The following is a 26,370-nucleotide window of genomic DNA, read 5'->3' as shown; positions in this document are numbered from 1 at the left end:
GTTGTTTCAAAGGGGAAGGCTGCGCCGGTTAATTTGTTGTCAGGATGGAAGGTCAGGTAAAATATTAAAAAGAAAAAATGCGAGAGTCGTGAAAATAAAAACAATAATTATATAAACATCACGAAAAAGAGTTTCTCTCGTGCAGGACATTTGTGGTCGTGTAATGATTTTGTTTGTTAGACACGCGCAAATTATTTATTTCAATTTATTTTTGAAATCTTTGTTGTTCCCTGTGGTTGATTATTTGAAATTTACTCAGTATTCTTATATTTGAAGAAACTACTCCTTTTACCTTTTATACTGAGATGAGAATTTATGCACAGATCACTTCCTCGTGACCGTCGTAACGGAAAATCATCGGAATTTCTCGGGTGATACGTAACTCTAGTCGTTCGATCAATTTATGAAAGGTATGAGAGGCATTCTTCGCAAATCGTGGGTAGACTCTGGTTTAATGCCACCTCAATTATTTAGAAGATGTAATTTAAATAGCGCACGTTGAAGCTCAGCAATGCTTGTTAAAGCTTCGCAACCTTTAAAAATGAACTCACACAAAATGCATTGCGTTTCCATTTCTTTGTCACCATCTGTACAATTTGGTTCTTGCTGGCTAAGTCGATTTTACTAAAAATATGATTTTTGTGTAGATTGTCCTATTACGGCGTAAATCGACCAACCTTGTTCATGTTTTTGCGGTTTGGCATCGCTGACGGAAATGCATCCTCCATGAGTTCGCTAATTTTGAAGGTTGTCGCATAGCAGTGATAATTATGTTGACTTTTAACGAGTTGAAATCAATTCACCGCCGTTAAAAAATTTTTCAACTAAGTCAAATGTAATCTTGGACGGCATTGGTTTAGCTTCACTTCACTCAGGAGTGATTAGTCCAGAAGAATTGCACCAGCCTCTAAACCAATCACATACAAAACTAAAGCTAATTGTGTTTCCATGTCATCCGAGTATGAAGGAATGTTTCATGCTTTATTTTGTTGTAACGTTTTTCTCTGTGGCTTCTTTTGCCATTGTTGTTTTTGTTTTGTTGGTGCATTTGTGTGTATCGTAGTTCACGGAGTGTATAAAGGGTTTGCAATCGGTGTAAAACTGACGCTTTTACCACAGGACAACACAGGACACCACAGAAAGGCTGATTGTCGTTCGGCGGGACATGCAGCGCACCTGTTTGCGCGTCGGAAAACCTAAGAGTACAGACCGACAGTATTGTCGTTCATTGTTTTTGTTTTTCAGTTCTTGTCACCTGTCAGGAGCCCATTACCCAGAGAATGGGCTCCTGCATGAGCCATACGCTTTTCAATAACGACTATTGAGTCTAACTTAAAAATCTGCATTAGTTTTTGAATGCGAGACAATAACACACGGTCAAACATTTGTACTACGCGACTGAATTACTGGCTGTGATTTAACCGTTTAAGTCTCTGTCGATAAACAGGGGAAAAAATTATGCAGTCAACTGTCCAAGGTGGGTTATTACTTCAAAGCTGCTAAGGATTAAGTGTAACGATTGTCCGCTTGACTGAGTGTTTCAAAAGGGCTCTAGAGGATTCTTAGACTCCTTTGGTTTCTCTTTGCAATTGTTTTGTCTGATTTTTTTTGTCGTAGTTCTATTTTGTTGGTATGACTATACGATGAACTGTTTACTCCTCTTTTTCCTCCGTGAAATTTGTTATGGTACTAGTTGGGTTTTCATTAAGACAAAGGTAATTTATTACGTGATCTGTTTTTCTTTCCTTATGGAACGCTGAATGTTTTTGGCTTGATCGTTGCGGGGGAAGTAAACTTTTGAACAGCTAAGTAATTTCCCAATTGCTGAAATTACGTGAGTAAGCACATTTAATTCGCTTCCTGTGACTGAAACATTTTCCTTTTTGAAGTGGAAGTGTGTTTTAAGGTAACCAAAGTAATTTGTTCAAATATCCAAATATCACATGGATGATAAAGCGTATTTTTTTTTCCTTCAACGCACATGACGCATGCGATAAACCGCAGGTCATGGCAGTTGCTTGAAGTTCATTCTACAACTACTAAGATGAAATAAAAAACTCGGTCTATTCTGAAGATGATTAAAAAAAGAGATTGTTTGTGATGGAAATGGATTAAAACGTGTTGATTCTTTTGGACCCTTACTACGTTTAGCGGTTTTTCTGTTGAGCAAATATCAGGCTTGACTGGTCGGATGAACAGTTCACTATGTCAACATCGTCAATTTTCTTCTGCGGGGTTTTAATAATGGCCTCCCACTTCTAACCGTAATTCTACCCTTTCGCGAGTGTAGAGCGTGCAAATGTTTACAATGCAATCCTTAAACGTGCAAATATGTTGCAAAAATAAAACATTAGCAATTGATGAGCAGCATAGGTGAAAACTGCAGTGTCAAACGCTAAACTGCCAGTGTCAAACCCTAAACTGCAGTGTCACGGTGAAGAGAGAGGGAGAAAAAATTATGCTGACTCCTAATACATCATGGCGGTTCTCAAGATGAGCTATTGTTTCTAGATCGGAAAACAGTGCACAGTAAACAGCTTGCTCTTGTGGGAAAATTACTTCTTACGAAGGCAATTAACCAGATATTATTCTCATGTTAATTTCGTGTTTTTACGCTTCATCGAGTTTTTTGTGACGAAGCTGGAAGCTAATATAATCTTAGATATGCAAGCCTTATAGAACATTCCTGACACCGAAAGAGCCACGCAGTTTGTTGCTAAAACTCTTCGCGAACATGGATCCCGCAGTATCTGAGGAACATTTGAAAAAGTGTCGCTGGATCAAGGTGAACTGGGCATGGACCAAAATCGGCAGAGTAAACCTTGGAATTTTCTTGAGGTTCAACCCAGTAGTGAGTATTTTGTCGTCCTTTTTTATTTGGGGCTTCGTAATTTGGTGCATGGTCGAGTCAGAAGCCGCGAGCAAAGAGATGGGAAATTGGAAGATGTGGATCACGGAGAAATTCACCTGGATGTACATCGGAACCCAGGACATTTGGGCTGTGATCATTATAATGCTGTACTTCTCTAAGTTCGCCAACATGAAGCTGGGAAGGGACGACGAGGAGCCGGAGTTCAGTGACGCATCCTACTTTACGATGTTGTTTGCGGCGGGTATCGGAATTGGTTTGTTCTTCTTTGGAGTTGGTAAGTCAGAAGTAAACATCAATATTTTACGTTTCACACAATGCAAATGAACCACTTGTTGCATAATCGTAAAATATTGTTGAGTGAAACCTTCCATCTAATGACGTATAACGTCTTACTGAAGTCTTCAAACTATCTAGAAATTTTTTAGATAGTTTGAACGCTTCAGTAGCTCATTATAAGCTCAAAGAATACAAACTTTAAGATAAGTGTATTCTGACGCAGATGTTTTCCGATGCCCTTTTAGACTTTTCAGCCACGGATTAGCCCAACACACCCATTTGAACAGGGTCAAGGAGCTTGGTTTTTATGTTGTTTCGGAACGCGTTGCACAAAAATATGTTGCTTTTGTCGTTTTTTCATGTTTAGTTCTGTTTCGATGATCGGTAAACCTTTGGAAACAAGGTTACCTTAAGGACAACGGGAAACAACTTAGATATTGTATATCAGTGAACATTTGAAAAGAAATCCGCAAGATTGAAAACTCGGTTTTTTTTTCCGAAGCCTTATTTTTTTGTACGAAAGAGTTACATTGTTACCTTCAACGGTGTCAGCTGATGTAATCGTAGCGAAAAAAAACACCTCTACGAACAGATGGCTGAAAGAAAAAATTTACTGAAGGTAACAAGAGTTAGATCTGCTTGTACCCCATGTTACTTGTGTAATATTTCGTACCATTATTCAAGTATTTGTTTTAAAAACAAATTCTCTCAGAAGTCTATTTAGTTTTATAGAGGTATGATTGTAAAATTACGCAGTTTGGAAAACCTGCAACGGACTGCCTTTTGTGACCTGCAGCTGTTTGGATTTCGACGCATAGATTTTTAGGAGGCAATTAACGGACAGTTTGGCGTAGTGGTTTTGATTTGAATTGAGAGAGTAAATAATTCAATCATTTGGCCTATGATGACAAAAGACTGTGAATAATGTTTGCATGCGCAAGCGATGGGTTTTAATCTTCATTGTCTCCAAATATTAGAACGCTGAGCCCAAGAAATGAAAACTTTGTCTCCGTGGACGGAAATTCGTTCCAGGTCAATGCCGCTTTTGACTCTTTGCCTGTTCCTTTCCGTTTGATGTCTATTTTATTTAAGGATAAGGGTTAAAAAGTGATCAAAATGTAGGGAAATCAACAGACGCCTTCATTAAATCGGTGATATTTGGATTAAAGATTCATGTGATGATCACACGTAAAGCGTGTGATGGTCTGTGCGCTTCGTGATAACTTAATCCGGGTAGGAACTAGTGTTGGTATGCAACAAGAGAAAGAATTTATCGATCATTTCCTTTGATCATTTTTACGTACTTACACTTGTTGAAACAACTGAAAATTAATATCAACTGTATCCTGGTATTTCTTTGTGTGGTTGTTGCCTGCTAATGACAGAAATAGCTAAAATACCTGTAGCCCACGCGAAGTGATTTAATGATGTTCACGTAAATTCGAGAATTGAAAAGTTTAAGTCAAAACAACAACACCATATTTTCTTGGTGTGTGAAAATTCATTGTTGTGATCACTTCTCGGACACAAAATTCGGAAAGATTCATAGAGTAGACTTTATCATTTGGTTTCCGAAATAACTTTACTGTTAGAAGGTTCCTCTGTTTTGCCGCAACATGTCAGAGAGCTATACTTTCTTATTACGCGATTGGTTGCTTGGTGACGTGAGTTAAATACACTGAAAGAGAATTAAACCCTTTGTTCTGCGTAAACATAACGGTTCAGTAGCTTGTCATCATTATCATCTTACTTTCAGTTGATTCCATCAACAGCTGGAAGGGAAAAAAAGAACACTTGATATTGGCCTTTGATATGATAATTCTGGCGAAGAACCAATTCTTATAGGTCAGCTTTGTAAGACGTGCAGAGGCATGCCAAGCTCTCCTTTTAGACCTTTCATACAAGGACATGCATGATCGTTACGATATTAGTCAAGGGGAATAGGACTCTGAAAGCCCGGAGGTCCAAATCAAGGAGGCTTGCATACAAATTTTGACCGAATAGATTTCCCTTTCTCACATTTAGAATAAAAACACTGTGTCCTTTGTGTCCCTTTCTATCCCCAAAAAAGAGGCAGGATAAACAGAAGACGCGCTTTGATCAGAAATTTTTGTGCGGGTAACCCCCAAGATGCCACAAGGCTATGATCATTTGAAAATACCGACGCCACAAACGAATTATTTATTAGAATCTTAGAAAAGGACAGTATTCCTAAGGCCCTTCTATATCTGCAGTCAGATCCATGATAAAATATGTAGTCTATTGAATGGGCACCTACAATTATGGCCACCTACAGTCATGGCCAAAAGTCACGAGACAGTTAAGAAAAGGATGTGCAAGTTACTCATCCTTTGTTTTCTAGACAGTACTTTCTCCCAGGGTTTTGGTTCCTTTGTAATCATTTGCCTCATTGTTGTCCTCTTTCTTACTTTTCAGCCGAGCCGATTTACCATTACGTCCCAGGACTTAATGGAAATCGTTATGTCAACAGGTAAGGTTTAATACATAGACTTGACTCTCACAGAGGGGTCGCCATATAGAAAGGAATCTCTCGAATCTACGTTGTCGTGCTTAACCCTGCAAGAGGCGAAATATTGACAGAATGTAATTAAGATTTGAAGAAAGGGCAGTACACACTTTATTAAGCGTTAAGTTTCACTCAAAAGAGAATCCGTTTTTGGGTTCCTGCAGAAACGAGTCTTACATTAACTTCATCCGGTTCTATACCTTTAGAAAGTACTTCTACTTTTTCTTTTAAATTTCTTTCTTTTGTCAAGGTACACGGACAACCAACAGGCACAAGATGCGATGAACCTGACCTTCTTTCATTGGGGAATCCATGGATGGATTGTGTATGTGGTTGTCGGTCTGCTTTTGGCTTTCGTGTGCTACAGGCAAGGCCTCCCTATGACCATCCGCTCCTGCTTCTACCCACTAATCGGAGACAAGGTATACGGATGGATGGGGGATGTCATCGACATCCTTTCCGTCGTGGGTACGATGTTTGGTGTATGTACAAGTCTAGGCTTAGGTGCCATGCAGCTCAACACCGGGATCCACCGTATCAACAAAGACATCGCCATTTCATCTACCAACCAGATCATAATAATTTGGTGTGTCACCGCTTGCGCTACAGTGTCTGTGATCACTGGTTTGAAGCTTGGAATCAGGCGACTGAGTGAGCTCTGCTTCTCCATCGGCATGCTTCTCATGCTTGTTGTCTTCTTTTACGACGACACATGGTACCTCCTGAACCTGTATGTGCAGAGTACCGGCTACTACTTTCAGTGGATAATACAGCTTGGCTTTCACACGGATGCTTTCGCACAAATGGGAAATTCCCAGGATGGGAAGGAGGCTGTCACGTGGATGGACACCTGGACCATCTTCTACTGGGGATGGTGGATCGCCTGGAGTCCTTTTGTGGGAATGTTTATCGCCAAAATCTCCCGAGGACGTACGATCAAGCAGTTTATCAATGCCACCATGACGGCGCCCATCCTGTACTCATTCTTGTGGCTGACGATCTTCGGTGGTGCTGGAATAAGAATGGAACGTAGAGCTTTCCACGCTGGCATCACCTGCGCGTCAACTCTTGGAGGTAAAAACTCTACTGATTCCGACAATGGCCTGTACCGTCTGTCCTGTCGCACAACTGATGACATGTGGTTTGATTTGATGGAACAGTATGGCGACATTGGCTCAGTGTTGTCCATAATTTCTCTGGCTGGCATTATTCTATATTTCGTGACGAGTTCTGACAGTGGATCTCTAGTTATTGACTGCCTCTCTGCAAATGGTGATCCAGATCCCCCAATTATTCAGCGTATCTTCTGGGCTCTTACCGAGGGCGCTACAGCCACAGCTCTTCTGTACGCAGGTGGTTCGGAAGCTCTAACAGCCCTGCAGACCGTTTCCATTGCAGCTGGGGTCCCTTACACCATACTGCTGTGTTTCATGTGCGTTGCCTTATGGCGCGCTGTCCAAGTCGAAGGTGGAGCCCTGGATCCTAATGGCCCGCAATTTTCTGTCGACCTTCTGGAGGTGTTCTCTAAACCCACACTCGAGATGATTATAAGTACCATCATCGCCGTATTTTTTCCATGGTTCCCCATGGGCCGTGCTGCACACAGGCTGAACGACTGCAAGGGGAGTCGAGTGCCATACATGCTGTCCTTGGCTATTCCATTCTACTTGTGGGTCCTGGGGATGGCCCTCGAACCTGCCGTAGAGGGAATTAGCTACCTGGCCTGGGCTGTGTTATTTGCGTTCTTCGCGTACGGCTCTGGAATCCGCTTGGGTATACGAGAGAGGTATGGAATCAATGGCAACATGGTTGAGGACTTCTTTGCTGTGATGCTGTTGTACCCTTTTGCAGCTTACCAGATGGATCAGCACATGAGCAATCCACCCATGTCCTTGGAAGAAAATGGCCTTGAAAAATATGACCACGGAAAAGGTGCTGCATACCAGAACCAGGGAGCTGACTTTCCGTTGGAGAAAGTGGACACTGCTTTTTAAAGAAATGCACGTTTTGCATGTTTTTCTGTTTGAGAAAAATGAATGACTTTTTTGCGTTTGGACTTACTTAGCTCAGTTGCGTTGTAGAAAATTTACATTTGTATAATGACAGGTTTTAATGTCCAATTAACTGCCAACGATTTTGAAGTCTAACCTATGTTTCTTTGTTTGTGAATGAAAGGAGAGAGCATGGGTTGTTACATGTAGACAAAACTCCTCTTTACACCGGCTCTAATTCTTTGTTTTTACGCTCCGTCAAGACCTTTCATTTGAATACCGTCTGCGATTATGGGGCTACCATAACAAAGAAGAGTTTCTTAAGTAGTGTAATAAGGAAACTACATTTTTAGATTTTTAATTTTAATCGAGCTGGTAAGCGAGTATAAGGCATTTGTCTTCCAGGACTATTCCTTTGAAAGTTGTCAAAATAGTTTGATGCGAACAAAAGATGGTTCCGTGAAAGCTAAATGAGCTTCAAAATATATTTTTCTCAAAGAGTGATCGTCTCGATTGTATAAGAGTTTAGGCAAATGATATCCATTTTGAAGTCATGCGATGATATGACCTAGTAGCGACGTACATTTTTTTCGTTATTACCCGATGAACACTTTCTTTAGTCAGAGACACTCCATTATATTTCAATCAGGTAGGATGTTAATATTCATTTCAAAACTTTGCTTAATAAAATGTTTTCTTAACTGCACAGATCCCTATCTCTTTGGAGCAAATTAGTTGGGAAAATCCGGAAACTACTTGTACTGTTCGCAAGGGAAACCTACTGCAACTAGAATTTATACGCGCTCTATTTGATGTTCTGCCCTGGTGGCGAATCCGTTTATGGTTAACTTATTGAGGCGGTCAAAACTAAAACAAAGTTACAAACAAAGAACTTTAAAATAAAGCTAGAGAAATAATTATAAAAAAAAAACGATCGATCGAAGTTCAATGACTGCACTTACATTTGTTACCAGGTTTACTTAAGACTGCACTGGATGCGACTATAACTAACGAGCGAAACAAAAAGAACAAACGATAAATTTTAACTCTAAATACAACTACGAATAAATTACATAACATTTTTGCATCGACACATTCCACGCGGGTGTTGAAAAAGTATAATAACATTCTTAAACAAAACAACATTCAAAAGGAAGACAAAAGAAAAATTGGAAGTGATCATTAAGTGGAGTTTGGTTCTCACACTTCTTTGTTAGGCAAATTGTTTGATTACTCGATCTAATTTTATAAGACAAAATTTTCAGTATTTTTGTCTAAATGACTTGCTCTAATGGTCCTGGGTCCGATTTACCTCTTGCGCCTTACTCGTGTTTTAATCGAAATTTCTCTCTTTAGTTTCCAACCAATATTATTGTTCTCTATATTTCTAGTCAAGATACAATCTCCCACCCCTCCCTACCATTTCCCTTTGTTGCCACTCGCACTTTAATTCACAGATGCGTTGTTGAAAAAGTTTCCACAGACTTTTTCCCAACATGTCGTGGCTGGATGCGGATGAAGGTGAGCGTGGAATCACAACTCCGCTTTTAAGGATCGTGCACAGGCTAGATGAAAATTGTTACTCTTAAGTGCACAATCATTTCGTTTCACTTCATCGTGTTTTTTTTTTTTTGTTTTTTTTTTTTTTGTTCCTTGACCGCAAGCGTCAAACTTTCTTTTCAGAATACACGTATACCAAAACAAGCTCCGGATAGGCTTTCCTATTCACCTCCAAGCAACTCGCGCAAGATTTGCGCCCGAAGATATTGTTACACGGATAAACGTCTCAAAATCATCTTATTGTGCCATATTACCCCATGGTTTTAGTGTATTCTAAAACAACTAGTCACCTCGGTGTCGGTGGTTAGTGGTGGATATTTACCTTGCCGCTTTGAGACTCGATACTAGCCCCCTGTAGTTCCCTGCCCACTCATCTAATGGATGGCTTGCCTGTGGTTGGGCGAAAAACACTGGAAACCAGTACAACATGGCTGCGAATAGTCTTGACACTTTATGGACGATGGGATGTAAATTGCTTATTCTGGTCCAAAAACTGGAGGAAACCAGTAGCTTAAATATCACTTGCCTTTCATTACATTTTTTCCCCTCTTGTTTGATGGTGTTTGAATGGACAAGTGGCGTCTAAGTGAGTAAAAAAGAGTTTGAAAAGTAGTCCACGTGTAACAAGCAGATCGTAATATGCGCACCTCAGGTAAGGAACAGACATAATTATCACTATCATAGCCTTTATTTGAACACAACAACCTTGAATCCGTAAGCTTTTGGAGTCGTACATCTAACGAATAAAAACTAAAGTGGTTATGAAATGCAGATAAAAAACAAAAACAGTTTGTCCCAGGGCTCGACACTAACTTTTCAACTTCCTAGCCAAGTGGCTAGTGACAACGTAGCTGTTACAACAATTTCAGTTTGTTTACTATCCAAACTGGCCAGTGAGAATCGAAAACCACCAGCCAAAACTGAATTTCTTCTAGTCTGTGGCTAGTTGGCTACCGTTAGCGTCAAGCCCTGATTGTCGTCTTAATCTTTCCTGATTGTAGTTACATTTAATAATGAGCATTATTATCCAAATGTGCTTCGTAGAGTACAAATAATGCGCAAGATGAGAACAAATATCACACAATATTTGTACTCCAGGCCCTGGTTGTTCAAAGGCTGGATAACGCTATACACTGGATAAATCTCTACCGGTGGATAGCGCAGTACGATTTGGTAACACTTATCCGCTGGATAGCGATTTATCCGTTCGATAGCGTTATCTGCCCTTTGAACAACTGGAGCCTGAAATATTTGCAATATTCGCAGATATTCCAAGAAGTTTGCCCTTCGCGCAACAATTTGGCATGTTGGGTAATAAATCTCTTATTAGACGTTTTGTTCTGTAGAATTGCTGAGTATTTTAACTTGTTGTTTGTATTTTGACTCGCCCTACAGGCTTGTCATTATATGGCACAACTTGTAAAAATAGTCAGCAATACTATGCAACAAAATGTCTAATGAGATATGTTTATTACATCACTCGCAGCGCCTGCGGGCAAGATGAAGCGAATCCTCTGTTCTGATTGGCTACCTGAGTGGGTAAGATGGGCCCATCTTGCCTGCTCGGGATTGCCTGTATTAATCCCAGGCATGAAAAAAAGTAAATTAGAACTATGTTCATTATTCTTGGACAATTTCAGTAAGGGAAACACAAAAAGCAGCAGAAAAGTCAAAACAAAGAAACAGAAACGACTCTCTTGAGTTTGTTGTGCTACAAACACAGTTGGCTTTCGTTCCTGGCTCTCGAAGTAAACAAGTCATTCTTAATTCTTGATAAAGTGAAATATTTTTGCAAAATAATAAATCCTTTATTAACCAAGCTTGTTCAGTCGAGGTGGCTGGATATTAGCCTTGTTCTTTTTTTGCATTTTATGGACCTCAACTTCATCTCAGTCCATTTTTTCCTGTGAAACATGAAATGGCTTGCTTTTTTCCTCATGAATTGTGATTTCATTAGTAGCTGTGAACTGTGATTTTTCAAAATAATTCCCTTTGAAATGCACCAGAAAATGAATATAGAAAAAGAGAGGGTACAAATTCATCCAGGGATTCTGGAGGTGATCAGCTTTCTGAATATGACGAAGACTCCTCTGACGGGAGGGTAGTGCCCCTAGTTATAAACAAAGTAAGGAACTTGGTTTTCTTTTTGCTGAGCCCAGAAAAAGAAGGGGACAAATGGTTTAGACATAAAACAAGGCTGTGCTCTGGGTGTAACTTTTCAAAGATCAACTTATATGTAAGTTTGTATCAAAAAAATGCATTTTGCGTGAAACATGAAATGCCAATTTGATTTCCCATGAATTGTGAAAGGATGGATTTAATTTCTGTGAAATGTGATCTTGACCCCCCTTTACCACTCTCATTCAAAGCTGGGATAAGATAACCAAGGGTCAGTATGAAATCTGACTTAAGATCTGAAAGCTTTTAAAAAGAAAATTTAGTACTAACAACCATGAGATGAGAGATGATAGTTTATTACCAAAAAAAGAAATACTTTGCAACCATAGGCTGAATTCCATACTTTTCACAATTGTTTATAAATATATATATATATATATATATATATTGTGGTAGGAAAAAGACAAGTAAACTACAAGTTCATCCCTACAAGCCTGTTTCGTGGTCGCCCACTCATCAAATCCCCTGATGAGTGGGTGACCACGAAACAGGCTTGTAGGGATGAACTTGTAGTTTACTTGTCTTTTTCCTACCACAATATATACTTCGCTCTACTTCTATGTATTGAGCACTGTTCTACGAAAATCAAGTCACACTTTATATATATATATATATGTGAGACTATATAAAACTACAAAAATATATATATATATATATATGAGACTATATAAAACTACAAAATTTACAAAAAGATTCTAAGACCTAAAATAATTACAATTATTAAAAACTGGATCATTGGATAATGCAATTCAAGAATTTTTATTGGCTTAGCCATTATGGTATATCAGCCAATATGCCATAATCTACAAATATGGTAAGCGTACGCATCAGCTTAAAATCGAAAGGGAGCTAAAAAATCCAGTTTCTTCTTACAAAATAATAATTTCTTGGGGGCGTTTTTAATAAAACAATTATTCCACTCGCGCTTGTTGGATATGAGATGGTTATAGCCAACTCGGCGTTACGTGCCTCGTTGGCTATCTATCATCTCATATCCAACGCGCGCTCATGGAATAATTGTTAATTATACAGCAATGGAATAAAATGCAGTCAACGCTAAGACCCTAGATTAGCTTTTGCACACATAGCCGGAATGAATGAAGACTTCAAACGATCAGTGCGGAAGCATGGCATGTTAAAAATGCACTGGCATCTTGTGTTGGATGCTGAATGATGTCTATCTGGCAGCAAACTGTATAATTTATGAAATGGATTTGAGATGGACAAAAACAGATTCATACATAACTTCTTGAGTGAAGCTAAACCATGCCTATCTAAGGAATCATGATATGACAGTTCTGGTGAAATAATAGATAATGCGCGCCTTTGAACCCTTTCGATGTCATCACTAAGATACACGGGTAACGTATGATGGAATATGTGCGCGGAGAAGACTTCACCCTCGCTGTAGCTGGTCTACATCTGCACTCATAATTCTAGGTCTTTATATTTTGTTTTTCCTATTTAGTAATGCTAAATTTTTTCTATTCTCATATATTGTAATCAGTTCTCTATCGTGAACATTAATATTAATTCTTTTAAAATTTGTAAATAATTAGATATGAGGGTTAAAATTGTAAATAATTGGGTAAAAGTAAAGAACAGCTCCCCTAAAAGTCTGTCGGCCAACTGTCGGCCAATTGTTGGCCGGCAGTATACCAACAGTTGACCGATAGTTGACCAACAGCAAATTGACACTTAAAGTGCCACTACGACGAAAATTTTTGTCCCTGGTTTTGACATTTTTTAGCGCGAATCAAGTTAATATGGTTAGAATTGTACCATGCAATAGTTTTTAGGTCGATGGAAGCGAAATACGCCTTGATATAGCTGGCCGAAATTCACGAAAAACCCGTCCGCCATTACTCAGCTCGCAACCGAGAGCCAGCGACTGAACTGAAAAGTGGTTTTACACATGAGTTGGCGTGTGACGTCATATGTGCACTTTCGCATCATGCTTCGTGTGTTGTGAGAGCTTCCACAGTGGAAATTCTAGGCGTTTTATAAGATGTATTCTTCCTCAAATTCTTCTTCCAAATGGCATACAAATTTAGCCACGTTTTTTAGGTCGAGCTGCGCATATGACGTCACTTCCGAAGGGCTCCAACTAGTGCCAACTCTTTTTGCCACACTCGGCCATTTTTGAATTGAGTAATGGCGGGCGACCAAAAACGAAAAACAAGATTGAAATAATCATACTTCCCGTGAGAATTTTGCGATTAAACTTGGCAGGGTAAGTGTTTCTTACTTCTAGTTTCCAGAAGTGAAAAGAAAAGGCAATGCGAAATTTTGATCATAGTGGCACTTTAAAAATTTGACAAGTATAAAGACATCACAGTTACTCAACCCTTACCATTCTAGTAGAATCAGTCTCGTGATGTACCACAAATTGAGCTAAAATTGCATCATCGTATGTCCTGGGTAAGTTTATCTATGAAATCGCCCTATAATGCATTGCGGTTTGTTTTAGGGCATCATATATGGACTTTCAATTATCTCTGTCTGTTTGAGTTTTCTTTTGGTTAATATTTTCAATTAGTTTATTATTTTTTACATAGTCACTAGTCAGAGACAATAAAAGCTGCTTACATTTAGTAAAGTTAAAAAAAAAAAGCTGCAAGAAGCCACTGTAAACAATTTTTTGCGAGGATGATGCGATGGGATTGTGAGGGGTTTGGTACCTGAAAAACCTAAACATAGGAGATTGTGTTGAGATTGGTCCCAAAAAAACCTAAACAAAATGGCGGACTCAAGTGAGAAAGTTTCATTTTGTGTCGATATGCAATGTCCGTCCCTGCGAGCGGAGGCTTTTCTGGTATTCAACAGGGGTTCTCAACCGACACTTGGCCAACAAATTACCGACATGCTGCCAACAGTCAGCTGACAAATGGCCAACAGTCGGCCGACAGTCGGCCGACTGTTGGCAGAAGATTTTTGTAAAAGGCGGTAAACGACAGTCGGCCAACTGTTGGCCAACTGTTGGTCAACAGTCAGCTGACAGTTTTTGGGGGAGCTGTTCTTCACTTTTTCCAATAATTGCTATCATTATTATTAAATGAAATGGGCCAATTTTTATCATAATTTTTGTAAATACTTTTAGTGATTATAGTGAATAAAGGTTTTATTTTTAGTTAAATCAAAATGTTTGTACAATTCAGCTTATTATATTTTCTGCCTCAAAATGATCCTTATTTATTTGTATGTGCTTTCGTGCTCATTTGTATGTAAAAAGTGAATTTCCATAAAAAGTATTTTTCAAGGGAGTCTTATATTTTTCCTCTTTGCTGGTTGCATTTTTATTTCACCAAGTCATCCGAAACAAGTGCGGCATGGTAAAATGACATTCTAAACAATAGGCAGAGAGTAAAATTACATGGCCACTCCTGAGTGACATTTCTGATGACACAGTTAATTAAAATTTTTCTTTTGTTTATATGAGATGGTTAAAAACAAAGGCACATGTCAAGAGGAACAATACTAAATTAGCCGTGAAAAATGGCATGTTGTTTAAGTGAGCAAAATAGGCTCGCCAGTGACTGAAATGGTACACAGCTCAAGTAAGTAAATTGACACATTAACTGTGTTAAATGACAGTAGTTGTGTTTGAATAATTATGGTAAACAGCCTTTAAAGACAGACAAATAACCTGCTCTAATCTAGTATGATATCAAGAGTATACCATTCAAATTATTCTTCCCTTCTATGTTCTTTGAGGCAATAGAAAGGAGACAATTACAAAATTCCACATATCAAACGTGTATATGTGCTACCTGCAAAAGCAGTTTTCAGTCTCACTTAGCAGTAGTTTTGGTGTATTATAGTTAAACATTATTGCATTTCAAAGTGGTGTGTGAAGAAGTAGGCATTAATACTAAAGTGGAAGAAGTTTTGTGCTGAAAGACAATGAAATGTTGTTGCTGTGTTGACCTTTGTGCAGGCCAGTGTGAAGTTTCTTTACAATGTGTTGTTATGCAAGTCAGACTCAAGATGTTATTCATAAGTCTGGTCGAACACACAAGTGGGCTGTTGTGAGAGCCACGTCTTTTTGCACAGGTGCCACATGGCATGCACGCCTTTTCTTATGTGAGTTGTATTGCATGCTGAGGAGGTCATTACCACACTACTTGAAGCAAAGCCCAACAAGACTTGCCATGTTGGCATTTTCAATTTGAAGCCTTAACATCCCTCCCCCTCGGGCAACATTAGGGAACTTAAGCAGTCATGACAGCAATGCCACGGAAGACATCAATTAAAAAATGAGTTTCTACTTTAAGTTAGAATTTTGAAAATGGCTGCAAGTGTTTACCGTCTCATAGGGCGCCAGACCTCAAACTCAACATAACGCATAAAAGTGGCGTTGAGTTCCAAATGTAAATTAAAATAATTTGCCGCCGCAGTTTTGGTTCGCAGATGACGCAAATTTTGGTGATTTCACGTTGTTTTGCAAAGGATGGCTAAGACATGTACAAAGTTTTAAAATGCACGTGCTAGGCTATTGTTCTACCAATTACATCTATTGTTTTTCCACGTTCTCGTTGCCGTTGCTGTCGTGTTTTGCTTAAATTCCCTATTGTGCATGCTAGGGGGGAGGGTGGAAAATTTTAACCTTGCCTGGGTAGGGTGAGCCATTTGAACTTGATGAGTGACATCTTTCCAACTTGAAGGAAATACACATGTTTCAGTGGAGGAGTTTAAAGGAGAAGAGTCAGCTTTCTTGAGTGAATGGCCTAGAAAGAAAATTTTTGCATTGGAGAATTTATGCTTACAGGTGAAAAACCCAACAGCAACACCTTTAACTAATACCTGACTTTGCTATCTTCTACAAGTCAACATTTGTTTTATTACACAAAAAATTGTTCAATGTTGGGTATTGAGTGGGGCATTTAGAACTCAATTTTGGGCTAGGAGCCAGGAATTTGAACTGCCTTTTCTCAAAAGTTCAAATGCCAGTGGGTTGTGGGGGCATGGGGGGGATTTTAAAGCTTCAAATTGTAACAAACGAACTTATACACTCAAATCAGTGGGGTTTCAAGAAAGGTGTCTCCACCGAATCACTACTCTTGTACCTGACCGAAGCATGGAAAAAGGCAATCGATGATGGCTACAAAGTTGGAGTTTTATTTGTTGACTTCAAGAAGGCGTTCGACACCGTCGACCATACCATCCTAAAAGACAAATTGTCCGATGTAGGTGTGTCTGGTGTGTTCTTCGAGTGGATCGCAAGCTACCTTCATGAAAGATCCCAATATGTTACTGTTAACGGTGTACGATCAAAGCTACAACAAATTGATATCGGTGTTCCACAAGGTTCTTTACTGGGTCCCAGACTCTTCACAATATATGTCAACGATTTACCGAACTCGTCCGAAACTGGGTGCATTCATATGTTTGCAGACGACACCACAATTTATTACCTTGGGAAAGGAGTCGAAGAAATCATTGATGCGTTAAATTTAATATTAAACGACTTCAAAGTGTGGTGCTGTAAAAATCACCTGACTGTTCACACTGGTAAGACCGTGGCAATGTTAATTTCCAGTCAAGTCTTTGTCGGACCAATGAGACCCCTAATGTTCGGAAACTCTCACATTTACTTCACCACCAAATCTACTTGCTTGGGTGTTGAAATTGATTATAAACTGAACTGGAAACCGCAAGTTAAAGCCCTGCACTACAAGTTTGGAGGAAAGCTAAAATTCCTTAAAAAGCTCAAAGCCCTACCATCAGGTGTACTAGAAGAAATATATTTTAAAGGGATTGTCCCAAGCATCACATACTGCATTGCTATTTGGGGGTCCTGTTCACCATCTACATTTAATGAATTGGAACATTTACACTTGAAAGCAGCCAAACTAATCCATAAACTGCCCAGCGAAACTCCTGACTCTGACGTCCTTGACCTAGTTAAATGGAAATCATTAGGCTATATTTACAAACGTAGACTCGCTTCTATAATGTATCAAGTACATTATAATAGTTTACCTGATCAACTTACTGCCCTTTTCACAAAACGCAACATTGATAGTAATTATAATCTAAGGCGTATTAATGACTTTCCGCATGTACGGTGTAACAGTGACCTTGGTAGAAATAGTGCAAGGTACAGAGGGCCCATTGTATGGAATTTGCTGCCTAAAGCCATCAAGGATGCTTCCTCTCTACAGCTTTTTAAACAAAAACTTAGACAGGCCTCAAGGACATTAGATCGCATTCAATTCGAAAAGGAGGCCTGTGTGATAACATCAAAGCAAACGGATTTTTTATACTTTTAAGCCCTTGAAATTTCTTTACTTTTTCCTTAGAATTGTCCATATATTTAAGTAGTTCCTTTTTAGTTCCTGGCAGGTCCACACCAGCCTTTGGGTTGCCACAAACCGACCTGCCTTAACAAAAATTATATGTATGTATGTATGTATGTATGTATCAACACATTAGTGTACAGTTTCATGGCATGTTTTCCAGTGCACTCACCTGAGGAGGATCATTTTGTTTTCTCAACTGAGTTGATAGTGTAAATTGGCCACTGTAAAGACTTCCTAAAGCTGATTTTTCAAGTGTCTGCCCTTTGTCAGAGCAAGTAGAGGAATTGTGGATTGTGTTTGTTTTTTTTTTTTAGTTTCTCTAGAAACTTACCCCCTTTATTTATGGAAAACAAAGATTTTTCATAGCGTTTTTTGTGAGCAACTGGAGCAATATGCCTTATTGCCATGGTTGCAATAATTTTTTATGTGATTTGTGGGAACTGGGATCACCTCATGTTTTTCCTAAGATTGAAAATTATTTGAATTTGGAAATCTATGCAAACAGCTTCTCCTTTTCTTGATTTTCTTAGATCACTTTTCTGTTTTTGTTTCTGTTTTTCTGTTTTTGATTTCAAGGCCTATTTTATTGCCAGGGTAATTTACTCTTTAATTTGCAAGGGTTTCAAGTGTTTAAAGGTGCATGTTACAGTAGAAGGGTTAAATTTTGGTTCAGGCTCGTGTACTCTCCCCTTTTGTAGTTGTTAAGTGAACTCCTTGTGCTCCTCTTTGTGTAACTTAACAATTGGTAGCTGTCCAAAGTGGACAGTAATTTTTGGGGTCTGTGATCAATTTTTGGTCCATTGTTTAAATCCTTTGTAGCATTTGGCTGAATATTGGGGAAATCTGAGGTTTATTGATGTTCCCTTCTAATATAAAAAGTTATAAAAGCAGACCAAATAGCACTGACATTAGCATGATGTCATCAAACACATATCCTTCACAACAACCAGTGAGTTCTCATTTATTGGAGGCACCTCTCATTTTGGTGGTGCAAATCTACCAAACACTTGTTTTTGGACAACACTGCAGTTGATTGAAAACCACAATTTCATGTTATCCCTGCCATGCAGGGTTTTATGAAGGACTCTGTTGCACATAGAGGCTCTGTGCTTTGGAATACCCTGACTTCCAAATATACTGATCTTGTTGATGCAAACCATCATGAACTTGCCAAAAAAACTCAAAACTTCAGAACTTTTTAAGGCCATTAAATTCAACTTAGTATCAGCATCGACCACTAGTTTTGTACTTGAAGATTTTGTATACATCTAAATGTAAATTACGTATGATGGACGATCCTCGCAGTAGATAGCGCTATTTGAGCAATAGCGAAATTCAGACCTGAAAAAAATCAGGCCTGTACGGGACTCGAACCACTGACCTCTGCGATACTAGTGCAGCGCTCTAACCAATTGAGCTAACAAGCCAACTGAGAGCAGGCCGTTAAGTTGATTCGTAATGAACCCGTGAAAGTGATAAATGAGATAGAATAAATATATGAAAATCATATATTTTGAACTGCGGTATTTGATACGTATGATGGACGATTTGTACAGGCCTGATTTTTTTCAGGTCTGAATTTCGCTATTGCTCAAATAGCGCTATCTACTGCGAGGATCGTCCATCATACGTATCAAATACCGCAGTTCAAAATATATGATTTTCATATATTTATTCTATCTCATTTATCACTTTCACGGGTTCATTACGAATCAACTTAACGGCCTGCTCTCAGTTGGCTTGTTAGCTCAATTGGTTAGAGCGCTGCACTAGTATCGCAGAGGTCAGTGGTTCGAGTCCCGTACAGGCCTGATTTTTTTCAGGTCTGAATTTCGCTATTGCTCAAATAGCGCTATCTACTGCGAGGATCGTCCATCATACGTATCAAATACCACAGTTCAAAATATATGATTTTCATATATTTATTCTATCTCATTTATCACTTTCACGGGTTCATTACGAATCAACTTAACGGCCTGCTCTCAGTTGGCTTGTTAGCTCAATTGGTTAGAGCGCTGCACTAGTATCGCAGAGGTCAGTGGTTCGAGTCCCGTACAGGCCTGATTTTTTTCAGGTCTGAATTTCGCTATTGCTCAAATAGCGCTATCTACTGCGAGGATCGTCCATCATACGTATCAAATACCGCAGTTCAAAATATATGATTTTCATATATTTATTCTATCTTAAATGTAAATTGTTTCAATTTCACACTTATGGCATTTAATATGCTTTAATTTGCTTAATTCTACTTAATGTTTAGCTGTATTTGATTTTAATTTTAAAAGTAGTATTTTATTGTACACAACCCCACAAGCTTTTATCTTTCATATATATCGTGTATAAATAAAGATAACCAACCAACCAACCCTATAACTCCCAAGATCTGATCATTAATTCTCTCCTCCAGCTGTTACACATTTCTTAAGTTTGTAAATTAGTTACAAGAATTTGGTGTTAGATCAAGATAACAACTTCTGCCTCGTAAGTTTGAGTATTCTTATCACCTGTTTGCTAGATAATGTATGCATATCATAGGGAGAAGTTACATATTAATCAGCTCTGGGAGTTAAAGGGTTAATTTCCCCCCCTCTCCCTCCATTGTTATATTGGTGAGTTTACATGGTGTAGCACTTGCAGCATGAAGGTGTACAATCTACATACATTGTATCAACTTTGTAATGGGGGAGATGGTAGGAAAATGATGGATGTGGATGTGGATTTTCAGATATAATTTAAACTCTTTTTCAAATTGTGTCACAAAATAAGAAATAAGGGTAAGCCATTAACACCAAGATATTTGGATTAGCTTTCAATTGGTGACTGATTTCTGGATAAGAGGTAACTCTGGAGATTTATCAGTAATGAGGAAACAAATCATTGGTTATTGATCTTTTTTACTTCCAATTTTAAACAAACAAGATTTTGGACAAACTCGTGTTAACAAATAGATTAACTGTAAGCTACATGTAATTGTAGAACATACTCTAATGCTAAAGTGAAAGATTGTAAAAGAATAACACATTTAGAACCTTTGTCAGGTTGGAAGTTCAACTTTTCAGTATTTTACCAGCTATCACATTTGACAAAGAATCACATTATTTTTTTCGTCATTCTTTCCTCACAGTATCATTTGAAAATTGATTGAGGGGCCCATGAAATGTGGGATTTGAATTGTTGATAAGGATGTGCTTCTATTAACTTGATTAACTTTTAATGATTTCAGGATGCTTATCTGTAGAGCTCAGACCTTGTGTGGCTTAAAGCTCCCTGTATATCAGTTTGTTGCTGTACAAAGTTTTTTTAACAGGTGTCAAGTCCTCAAGGCTTAAGCCAAATTGTTGGTTGTTCCTGAGTGCTGGTTTTTGGGTCAAGGGAGTCAATCCATGAAGTAACAGGAGTGGTTCCCTCTTTGAACTCATGTAAGTTGCCTAGTTTCATTCAACACAATAATAACAATAATAATAATAATAATAATAATAATACAGCATTTGTAGTGTGCAAATTCCATGTGGATATGCTCAAATGCGCATTACAACATATCACTATTTAAATAGTTTAAAACTAAGAGAACAATAATAAAAGGATCACAATATATAGAATAATTAACATATAAAATAAAATAAAGTAATTAATATTAGGCAGGCTATGAAAATGCAGCATGAAATAAATGTGTCTTAAGTTTAGACTTGAAGCCAGCAACAGTGTTTTCAGACCTAATTTCCAGAGGAAGCGCATTCCAAAGTTTTGGCGCAGCATACGTGAAGGAGTGATCACCAATAGTTACTTTAGACAACTTTTTAGTATAACTAAGGAGGAGGTTATCATGAGAACTCCTAAGATCATACCATGAAGGTGACTTAATGGAAATTAAAGAGGCTAGATATGTAGGTGCCAAACCTTTAAGAACCTTAAAAGTAGTTAAAAGAATTTTTAAAAACAATTTGAAATTTAACTGGTAGCCAGTGTAAATCAAAAAGTAAAGGTGTGATATGGCACTATCTACTCTCCTAAGTAGATACCACAATATGATGTGATAACTGACTGACTCACTGACTCACTGACTGACTCACTGACTAACTCACTGACTGACTCACTGACTGACTGACTGACTGACTCACTGACTGACTCACTGACTCACTGACTGACTCACTGACTGACTCACTGACTGACTCACTGACTCACTGACTGACTCACTGACTCACTGCCTGACTCACTGACTCACTCACTGACTCACTCACTGACTCACTCACTCACTGACTCACTGACTGACTCACTGACTGACTCACTGACTGACTCACTGACTCACTGACTCACTCACTGACTCACTCACTGACTCACTCACTGACTCACTGACTGACTCAGTGACTGACTCACTCACTGACTGACTGACTCACTGACTGACTAACTCACTGACTGACTGATTAACTCACTGACTGACTCACTGACTGACTCACTGACTGACTCACTGACTGACTCACTGACTGACTCACTGACTCACTCACTGACTGACTGACTCACTGACTCACTCACTGACTGACTCACTGACTCACTGACTGATGCACTGACTGACTCACTGACTGACTCACTGACTGACTCACTGACTGACTCACTGACTCACTGACTGACTCACTGACTGTCTCACTAACTCACTGACTGACTCACTGACTCACTGACTGACTCACTGACTGACTCACTGACTGACTCACTGACTGACTCACTGACTGACTCACTGACTCACTGACTGACTGATTGACTCACTGACTGACTCACTGACTCACTGATTGACTCACTGTCTCACTGACTCACTGACTGACTCACTGACTGACTCACTGACTGACTCACTGACTCACTGACTGACTCACTGACTGACTGACTCACTGACTGACTCACTGACTGACTCACTGACTGACTCACTGACTGACTCACTGACTGACTCACTGACTGACTCACTGACTGACTCACTGACTCACTGACTGACTCACTGACTCACTCACTGACTCACTCACTGACTCACTCACTGACTGACTCCCTGACTGACTCACTGACTGACTCACTGACTCACTGACTGACTCACTGACTCACTGACTGACTCACTCACTGACTCACTGACTGACTCACTCACTCACTCACTGACTGATTCACTCAGGGACTGACTCACTCACTGACTCACTGACTCACTGACTGACTGACTGACTCACTGACTGACTCACTGACTGACTCACTGACTGACTCACTGACTCACTGACTGACTCACTGACTCACTGACTGACTCACTGACTGACTCACTGACTGACTCACTGACTGACTCACTGACTGACTCACTGACTCACTGACTGACTCACTGACTGACTCACCTACTGACTCACTGACTGACGCACTGACTGACTGACTCACTGACTGATTCACTCAGTGACTGACTCACTCACTGACTCACTGACTGACTAACTCACTGACTGACTCACTGACTGACTCACTGACTGACTCACTGACTGACTCACTGACTCACTGACTGACTCACTGACTCACTGACTGACTCACTGACTGACTCACTGACTGACTAACTGACTGACTCACTGACTGACTCACTGACTAACTCACTGACTCACTGACTGACTCACTGACTGACTCACTGACTGACTGACTGACTCACTGACTGACTTACTGACTGACTCACTGACTCACTCACTGACTCACTGACTGACTCACTGACTCACTCACTGACTCACTGACTGACTGACTGACTCACTCACTGACTGATTCACTCAGTGACTGACTCACTCACTGACTCACTGACTGACTAACTGGCTGACTGACTCACTGACTGACTCACTGACTGACTCACTGACTGACTCACTGACTGACTCACTGACTCACTGACTGACTCACTGACTGACTCACTGACTGACTCACTGACTCACTGACTGACTCACTGACTGACTCACTGACTGACTCACTGACTCACTGACTGACTCACTGACTCACTGCCTGACTCACTGACTCACTCACTGACTCACTCACTGACTGACTCACTGACTGACTCACTGACTGACTCACTGACTGACTCACTGACTGACTCACTGACTCACTCACTGACTCACTCACTGACTCACTCACTGACTCACTGACTGACTCAGTGACTGACTCACTCACTGACTGACTGACTCACTGACTGACTAACTCACTGACTGACTAACTCACTGACTGACTCACTGACTGACTCACTGACTGACTCACTGACTGACTCACTGACTGACTCACTGACTCACTGACTCACTGACTGACTCACTGACTGACTCACTGACTGACTCACTGACTGACTCACTGACTGACTCACTGACTGACTCACTGACTCACTGACTGATGCACTGACTGACTCACTGACTGACTCACTGACTGACTCACTGACTCACTGACTGACTCACTGACTGACTCATTAACTCACTGACTGACTCACTGACTCACTGACTGACTCACTGACTCACTGACTGACTCACTGACTGACTCACTGACTGACTCACTGACTGACTCACTGACTGACTCACTGACTCACTGACTGACTGATTGACTCACTGACTCACTCACTGATTGACTCACTGTCTCACTGACTCACTGATTGACTCACTGACTGACTCACTGACTCACTGACTGACTCACTGACTGACTGACTCACTAACTGACTTACTGACTGACTCACTGACTGACTCACTGACTGACTCACTGACTGACTCACTGACTGACTCACTGACTCACTGACTGACTCACTGACTCACTCACTGACTCACTCACTGACTCACTCACTGACTCACTCACTGACTGACTCACTGACTGACTCACTGACTGACTCACTGACTCACTCACTGACTCACTGACTGACTCACTCACTGACTCACTGACTGACTGACTGACTCACTCACTGACTGATTCACTCAGTGACTGACTCACTCACTGACTAACTGACTGACTGACTCACTGACTGAGTCACTGACTGAGTCACTGACTGACTCACTGACTGACTCACTGACTCACTGACTGACTCACTGACTGACTCACTGACTGACTCACTGACTGACTCACTGACTGACTCACTGACTGACTCACTGACTCACTGACTGACTCACCGACTGACTCACCTACTGACTCACTGACTGACGCACTGACTGACTGACTCACTGACTGATTCACTCAGTGACTGACTCACTCACTGACTCACTGACTCACTGACTGACTAACTCACTGACTGACTCACTGACTGACTCACTGACTGACTCACTGACTGACTCACTGACTCACTGACTGACTCACTGACTCACTGACTGACTCACTGACTGACTCACTGACTGACTAGCTGACTGACTCACTGACTGACTCACTGACTGACTCACTGACTCACTGACTGACTCACTGACTGACTCACTGACTCACTGACTGACTCACTGACTGACTCACTGACTGACTGACTGACTCACTGACTGACTCACTGACTGACTCACTGACTCACTCACTGACTCACTGACTGACTCACTGGCTCACTCACTGACTCACTGACTGACTGACTGACTCACTCACTGACTGATTCACTCAGTGACTGACTCACTCACTGACTCACTGACTCACTGACTGACTAACTGACTGACTGACTCACTGACTGACTCACTGACTCACTGACTGACTCACTGACTCACTGACTGACTCACTGACGGACTCACTGACTGACTCACTGACTGAATCACTGACTCACTGACTGACTCACTGACTGACTCACCTACTGACTCACTGACTGACGCACTGACTGACTGACTCACTGACTGATTCACTCAGTGACTGACTCACTCACTGACTCACTGACTCACTGACTGACTAACTCACTGACTGACTCACTGACTGACTCACTGACTGACTCACTGACTCACTGACTGACTCACTGACTGAGTCACTGACTGACTCACTGACTGACTCACTGACTGACTAACTGACTGACTCAGTGACTGACTCAGTGACTGACTCACTGACTCACTGACTGACTCACTGACTGACTCACTGACTGACTGACTGACTCACTGACTGACTCACTGACTGACTCACTGACTCACTGACTGACTCACTGACTCACTCACTGACTCACTGACTGACTGACTGACTGACTCACTCACTGACTGATTCACTCAGTGACTGATTCACTCACTGACTCACTGACTGACTTACTGACTGACTGACTCACTGACTGACTCACTGACTGACTCACTGACTGACTCACTGACTGACTCACTGACTCACTGACTGACTCACTGACTCACTGACTGACTCACTGACTGACTCACTGACTGACTCACTGACTGACTCACTGACTGACTCACCTACTGACTCACTGACTGACGCACTGACTGACTCACTGACTGATTCACTCAGTGACTGACTCACTCACTGACTCACTGACTCACTGACTGACTAACTCACTGACTGACTCACTGACTGACTCACTGACTGACTCACTGACTCACTGATTCACTCACTGACTGACTCACTGACTGACTGACTCACTGACTGACTCACTGACTGACTCACTGACTGACTCACTGACTGACTCACTAACTGACTCACTGACTGAGTCACTGACTCACTGACTCACTGACTGACTCACTGACTGACTCACTGACTCACTGACTG

General features: G+C 40.4%; 1 protein-coding gene across 1 annotated transcript; it reads left to right on the top strand.

The window, feature by feature from the left end:
• Positions 1-2,557: 2,557 nt before the first annotated feature.
• LOC111326449 (uncharacterized) lies at positions 2,558-8,372 on the top strand. The gene is made up of 3 exons (XM_022930451.2): positions 2,558-3,146; positions 5,585-5,639; positions 5,926-8,372. Exons 1-3 carry the CDS (start codon positions 2,735-2,737, stop codon positions 7,667-7,669), a joined length of 2,211 nt encoding a protein of 736 aa, XP_022786186.2. The 5' UTR covers positions 2,558-2,734; the 3' UTR covers positions 7,670-8,372.
• The last annotated feature ends 17,998 nt before the right edge of the window (positions 8,373-26,370 follow it).

This window comes from Stylophora pistillata, chromosome 1 (genome assembly GCF_964205215.1).
Source record: "Stylophora pistillata chromosome 1, jaStyPist1.2, whole genome shotgun sequence".
Taxonomy (NCBI): domain Eukaryota; kingdom Metazoa; phylum Cnidaria; class Anthozoa; order Scleractinia; family Pocilloporidae; genus Stylophora; species Stylophora pistillata.
The sequence above is the reverse complement of the archived record's forward strand: the minus strand, read 5'-3'. Positions and strand labels throughout refer to the sequence as shown.

Bases quoted from the DNA above. Each gene is read 5' to 3' on its own strand.
- LOC111326449 (XM_022930451.2), top strand. From the start codon at position 2,735: ATGGATCCCGCAGTATCTGAGGAACATTTGAAAAAGTGTCGCTGGATC. The intron at 3,147-5,584 runs GTAAGTCAGAAG...CTTACTTTTCAG, and splicing joins TTTGTTCTTCTTTGGAGTTG to CCGAGCCGATTTACCATTAC. The intron at 5,640-5,925 runs GTAAGGTTTAAT...TCTTTTGTCAAG, and splicing joins GGAAATCGTTATGTCAACAG to GTACACGGACAACCAACAGG.